This window comes from Pholis gunnellus (genome assembly GCF_910591455.1).
Source record: "Pholis gunnellus genome assembly, chromosome: 9".
Taxonomy (NCBI): Eukaryota; Metazoa; Chordata; class Actinopteri; order Perciformes; family Pholidae; genus Pholis; species Pholis gunnellus.
Window position 1 is genome coordinate 18028813 of NC_136535.1, and position 6796 is coordinate 18035608.

Here is a 6796-nt window from a genome sequence, read left to right on the forward strand (position 1 = left end):
GTACAAGATCAAATTTGCTATTGACTTCCCAAAATAAATCTATTTAAATTGTAAAGGTATCGAGCAGATAGTTGTGTGTTGTCTTTGAGATTGTCACTGCTGAAACTTTGGCCCCTAAATTCAGTGGAGGTCAAGTGAGTTTCACTGTGGTGATTATGGCATTTAAAAATATCAGCAACATCACAGGTTTACATTTTTGTTTTTTAAACTTTTGGTTATAGAATTCCAGTGTTGTTCAAATATTTTCCAGCACTTTTTTAAATTCTTTTAGGCAATTAAAATCCATTCCCCCCCCCCCCCCCCCCCCCCCCAGTGTATTTGGGTAGTGACAGAAGACATCACGGTATAGCTACTTATCAATAGAGGTGAATTAATGGGTTATCTTTTGGGGGGGATTTAGGTGAACTGACCCTTTAAGGTTTGAAACAATATAAATGGAGATTATGCAGAAGGAGCAGGGACCCAACATCAGGAAGATGTCCCTAATAGTTTATACATTCAGCAGATACATATAAGGACTACAGATAAGGAATCATTTTGAGTGACACACACACAATCAAAAACAAAGCCATTAAGTGTTCATTAATACAATGCAACACACACGTTAGTGTTCAAATGAAATATGTGAAGATGTGTACACTGCACTACAGTATTGTCTTCTGATTATTTGTACTGTGACTTTGTGTACATTTACTGTCTATTTACACAAACTACTCGGCAGTCAATGACAGCAACAGTGGTGTGGATATTCTTTCCTTCGCAACTTTTTCTTGACTTTCCTCACTGACATGAAACACAGAACATCCCGATACATAATTAAAATGAATTCATAGTTTAACTGTTATTCTGTGTGCAAGCCACACACTGTATGCAAATACTATACGTTTACTATAGGTAGAGTCAAATAAACTGCATTGACGTTAGCTCAAGGACAAGTTAGTAGGAAATGAATCATTTTAGATAATCTCAGGTCTGCAGTATTGTAGCTGTAGTGACTGCTCGGGTTGTAAAAGTCTCATTATTTGCCCCCTAATACTCTTCATTAGTACAAATGCATTGTAGTAACTGAGAGCCAAACTGCCTTTCAAGATGTAATATAAACATCAAGATTGCTCAGAAAAAGGGTCTGTGAGGAACTAGACTCTAGAGCAGGGGTGGCCAACCCGCGGCTCGCGAGCCGCATGCGGCTCTTTGCCCGGTTTCATGCGGCTCTTACGTTCATATCGAAGTTTGTATTTGTGTTTTTTTAATGTTCGTGTTCGCTTCGCTTGAGTTAAATACGGTATTTTCGTCAAACGCGCATGTGCGGCCACAGATTACGTTCCTCGTCGACCCATTTAACGCCGAGACGGACTGTTTGAAAGCCCCGCTTTAAGTAAAAATGTAAAAGTCGGACAATTTACAAATATCCGTTGTATCGCGCAAGGCGGAGCTCCTCCCCGATCCGCACGCGCCGCGCACACCTCCACCAGCGTATGTGACAGCAGCAGCAGCAGCAACCACCCTCCCCGCCGACGAAGAAGGAGCAGCAGCAGCACCCCCCCCCCCCCCCCCCCCCCCCCCCCCCCGCCGACAACCGGCCCTTTGGGGGCAACCATGATGCTGATGTGGCCCCAGAGCGACAATGAGTTTGACACCCCTGGTGTACACAATGTTCATTGTTGAAAATGACTGGCCTGTGGTCTTAGGAGTCAATTTCTGTCATTATCATATTGGTGTGTGACATTTACAATAAATCTGGCTGAGCAAAGGTATGTGTGTGTGTGAGGAAGGGATAGGGTGATGTTCATGTGTGCCCATGTGTATGATGTGGCTCTTTGCGGTAACACAGTAAAAAATGTGGCTCTTGGTCTCTGACTGGTTGGCCACCCCTGCTCTAGAGTATATTATGTACCTCTCGGTTATGAATTTGTATAGGCAAGAATGAACAAGTATAACCATTCACAGATTTACCTCATTTTATACAGTTCATCAGATACAGTGTAAGTGTCTTTGAGTGCAAAACGGTTTTACAGAAGTGAAATCACCAACCAATATTTCCAACACTCTCTTGTGTGTTAGCGATGGTGCTAAAGGACCACAGTGTGATCTTCCACAAGCAAAGACAATGTAGGTGGCATCATGAGAACAAAGATGAATCATGAGTTTGAACATGCTGCATTAAAATCAGACAAATAAGATCCAGCTTTTCTCTGTGATTTTTGTTGTCATCTCTTGGTTATGCATCTGTTTGTTAGCAGTTTGTATATTGAGTACCAATGTTTAATTCATGGCTACTTCACGTTATCACTGATGTAGTTGCTTTTGGTTATCTTCATATCTTACTGATAATTTGAACAAAAACCGACTCAGTTTCGCAATAGTAGAGGTAGCTGAGTAAGCAGATTACAGAACTAAACTAGGTGTAGTTAATGCCACTAAACTGTCAAAGTTGTTTGACAAAATGACATTGTTTCTTGAGTATATGCTTGTGAATATGAATTATATATTTGTGATAATAACGTACATTTTTCCAGGATTGGAAAAAAATCATATTTCCCACTTACATCAATATATAATGATTAGAGAATCTCTTGTACGTCAGGCTTCGCCTTGCTCCAAAAAAAAAGAGGACAATTGTGAAAAGAGACATACTGTGCAACATGTAAATATATTCAAATTTCAAATGCTAAATAAATGGTTATTAAGCACAATTTAGGAGAATACTGTTGTTTCAGTCACAAAAAGAGAAATAACAAGATGTTGATTGTTTGCAGAAACCTGGTGTTTCCAGTTTTGGCACATTTCTTTTTAAATAATAGTTGACTCTAAAACATAAACTACTACATATGTGCTGTCAAACTTACAAATAGATTGATGTTAACTCACCAACATCCTCCTCTTTTCTCATTACAGTAACTGCTTGACTTTCTGGAGATATGTATAAAACAAGGACAAGACACGTACTTTGTTGAGAAATTGCCAAAGCCCCGCAGAAGTCTTTTTTCACATAACATAAAGTAACTTTAAAAAATATAAATAAATTGTAAAAACAACTAACTAAGAATACTGGCTTGAGGTGTAGTGTAGGTTTGCTTTGTATAAAGACAGGTCTTTGATGCACATACATGAACAGCGAACAGATGAACAACAAAATTACAAAAAAGACCAAATTAAGTGTTCATTGTCCGTTTTGGTTCCACCCCTTTCCTCTAATAGGAGCCAATCACCGCATGATCTGATGAGTGACGGTCTCACACACCAATCAAATACTTCAGACACAGAAAGTGTTTGTTCTCTGCGGGGGGGGGAGTCTAAAGATGCTGTCTACAAAGCCTGATTCCATGAGTGGGACATACAGATGCTTTTTGGTCGGTAGAGCTCGTTTGGTGTCAAGTAAAGATGAAATGATGTTTGGCACTATTTTCATGTATTTTTGACATGAAAATAGTGTGTGCTGTTTCACTTTAAGATGAATACCCTCTTGTTTATATCGTTATGTTGTTGTGTTTGTGGTCGGCGAATTGCAGGTTATATCAGACGTTTTTCTTTCTCACATTACACGCCAGCATGAGAAAACAAATTTACTACACAGGGGGGTGTGTCAGGGAAAAGATGGAACCCAACAGCAACACAGAGCATCCTGAGTGGAGAATCCGAGCAGTGGGCTGGTCTCAGAGGTTTTCCCGTCAGTTGGAGGGTCGGTCTGGTCTGTAGAGGAACAGGCCTAAAGCTGCATGTTAAGGTCTTGTCCTGCTGGGCCTTTTTGTGACCATGGGCGGAGATGCATATGAGATAATAATACAGTCCATGAATATTCAAGCTCTTGTGGCCAGTTTCATATTATGTCAATGTTTTTCAGTGAGGTTGAAGTGTAGGACCAGCTCTGATGTTCGATCAGCTGAAGGACTCCTTGTTGAATTCAAAGGTTGTTCCAGAGGATCGGGCTGAGTTACACAGTTTGTGGAGAGTCCTGGAGATTCCCTTTGGTCCACAGCAGAAAACCCCGACTCGCTTACTGAAACCACAAAGAGAGAGAGAGAGATAGAGAGAGAGAGAGCGAGAGAGAGAGAGATACAGATGATTCATCCAATCACCTGCCACATATATTTTTTTAAAGTCCCATTTCTTACAGTTTTCAATGACGGCTTTACAAATGTGTCTGTGTAACAAACCATCTGGCGGGTCAGGTTAGGACATTCACACTCTACTCACTGCTTATTGGTCTTCCCAATCTCATCGAACAGTAACTTCCACCTGGGTCGACCAACCAGAAGCCTCGAGGTGAGTGGACGGTACTTCTCCTCAGACATGCTCTGGAGAATACGGTAGATAACAAAAACATCCCAGTGTTACCTGATTTGTTTGGACGCTGGAGGAAATATCAGCAGCTACTTATTGTCATATCAAATATGCCCAAACAATTGACACAATCAATGATATTCTCATAACAGGTAATGATTTATTGCTCTGTCTTTATTGAGGTCTCCCACTCATGGTCTCTAATAGCAGTTTTCCACAGCAAGGAAAGGTGGGACGTTTGAAACAAATGGTTTGCGATAGACGTGATTGTGCTAAAACAATCTGAAACAATAAATATTGTGCAGTTCAGAGAAACAGACAGCAACAGAACTGCTGTAGCTTCTCTCTCTGTCACACACTGCCCTCTAGTGGGTTCAATTAAAGACTGAGCAACAATGGATTAATGAAGAGATAAAATGAGTGAACAGACAATGAAATGAAAAGATGAACACAAAAACCTAGACCGTGTGTGTGTGTGTGTGTGTGTCACACCTACCTGCAGGTTCTCTGTCTGACTGACGTAAAGTTTCAGATTAAAGTAGTCCGGTTTGTTTTCCTGCCAAAGCTAAAAGACAAACACAGATACACTTCAGTGTTTTAATGGTTCTGTGATGCATTATGTCTCATTCAACACTGAATTTTGGGATAAAATGCAACATATATTCCTTTGGTTTCTGATATAGGAGAGGTAAAGTTATAACCAGCCACAAGATGGCGTCAAATACAACAAACAATGGTCTGTTACTCAATATCACTATTAAAACCTGAAATTTTTCATTTGTATTGTTTATAAAATATATTATCTGTTCTGCTGATTGTTTCAGTAGAAGTAAAGAAGTTATTTGCCACAAACAAATAATTGAGAGTAAACTCTGAGTTGGAGTTATGCAGAGATCAATACTTTAGGAGTGTTTTGTATTTGATCAATCCATATTCATTGATAAACTTTTACTGTTATGAGTATTTAAAAGCACAAGTGCCAAAGTAACAACTCCTCTGCTAATCTGCAGCCTTTTACGCTTTTTAACCTCTGACCTTTCCCTTCACCTTAAAACCCGGAAACCTTTCTTTGACCTGAGTAAGCATAAGAGCAAACACACACACTGGAATGGAAAGTTGCTAGTCCCAGATGTCTGTATCAAATAGATTATCTTTGCTGGTAAACCGGATTAATTCACAGTAAAAGCAGAGCACGTGCAGACATTTTGAGGAGCAGTGATTTTTTTTTTTTAAAAGCCAAATAACTACAAAAGTCCTTTGTGAAAGTGAATCTTTTGACACAATGTTGACATTTAAGCACACAAAAAAACTGGTAAAAACAATTACCAAACATTATCATGAACCACAGTTTAGCTCCCACATGTTTTAATCATTATAGCTTGGAGGCTACAGTACAGCTTGTTAGACTTTGTCCTGACCTTGTGATGAAGAGCACACAGCAGTTCAGCAAACCAGTAGAAGGACTGGAGCTCCCTGCAGACCCACACAAAGTACAACCTCTGCAACCTGAAACCCGTCCAGCCGTCACTGAGGGGTAGCGCAGGGAAGAGAGAAAGAAACAAATGAACGCTTGCTCCAATTGTTCATTTATCAGTTTGTCTGTTTTTTTTTCCCAATAACTCACAGTAGAGCGTGCAGCACGCAGGCGAATGGCGTGACTCCTATTCCACCCGCAACACAAACACTGACGTCGTAGTTGAACACTTCCTCTGATGGACTTCCAAAGGGACCATCAATGTAAAGCCTGAACGCACAGTGGGGACAAAAACACAAACACACATTAGCAGATAAACATCCTGCATTTTAAATCAGACAGTCTGGGTGCAGCTTGTCTGACCCCACAAACACACACACACACACACACACACACACACACACACACACGTCATCGCTACAACAGCTGCTCAAACACTTGTGTCATCGAAATACATGCACACACACACACATACATCTTTCTCATACACTCTAAACGGACAGATATAACAATACCAAGCATGGGCAAACACAAAAAAAGATCTGCATTCAGAAATATACCCAAATCTGCTCAGATAACACGAGACATGAAACTCAAAACTGAGCCCAGAAAATGGTCGTTACACACCCAGACACCCACCACAGGGCCAAGTGAAGCTTGGCTCAACGTTACTGTCACATAATCACAAGCACTGTGCTCAGTAACACGAAGAACTTTCTGCTCATGGCAAAAACAAATTGTTCTCCCAAATGTCTAACTGTTCTTCTTGCTTGGAAACTAAATAAAAGCTTATTGGGGTAGTTCAGTGTTAAGTAATATCACTAATTTGACTCAATTCATTGAAATGAATTTAGAGTTAGTGGCCCTTTATTATAATTAAATAAGCACAAAATGCATACTACACTAGTTGAACTATACCAGTTCAATGGAAATCAACCCTAACCCTTCTTCTGACCATAAGTGGGTGGGTGTGTGTGTGTGTGTGTGTGTGTGTGTGTGTGTGTGTGTGTGTGTGTGTGTGTGTGTGTGTGTGTGTGTGTG

General features: G+C 40.3%; 1 protein-coding gene across 1 annotated transcript in view; it reads right to left on the reverse strand.

Annotated features, from left to right (window-relative positions):
* Window positions 1-3876: 3876 nt before the first annotated feature.
* nox4 (NADPH oxidase 4) overlaps window positions 3877-6796 on the reverse strand; it is a gene marked incomplete at its 3' end in the record, with an annotated part of 15845 nt that continues 12925 nt past the window's right edge. The window contains exons 13-17 of the mRNA XM_079166481.1: window positions 5906-6025; window positions 5700-5808; window positions 4778-4846; window positions 4195-4295; window positions 3877-3997 (exon numbers count right to left, since the gene is read on the reverse strand). Of these exons, the coding sequence (XP_079022607.1) occupies window positions 3877-3997; window positions 4195-4295; window positions 4778-4846; window positions 5700-5808; window positions 5906-6025 (520 nt within the window). The remainder of the gene's footprint in view (window positions 3998-4194; window positions 4296-4777; window positions 4847-5699; window positions 5809-5905; window positions 6026-6796) is intronic.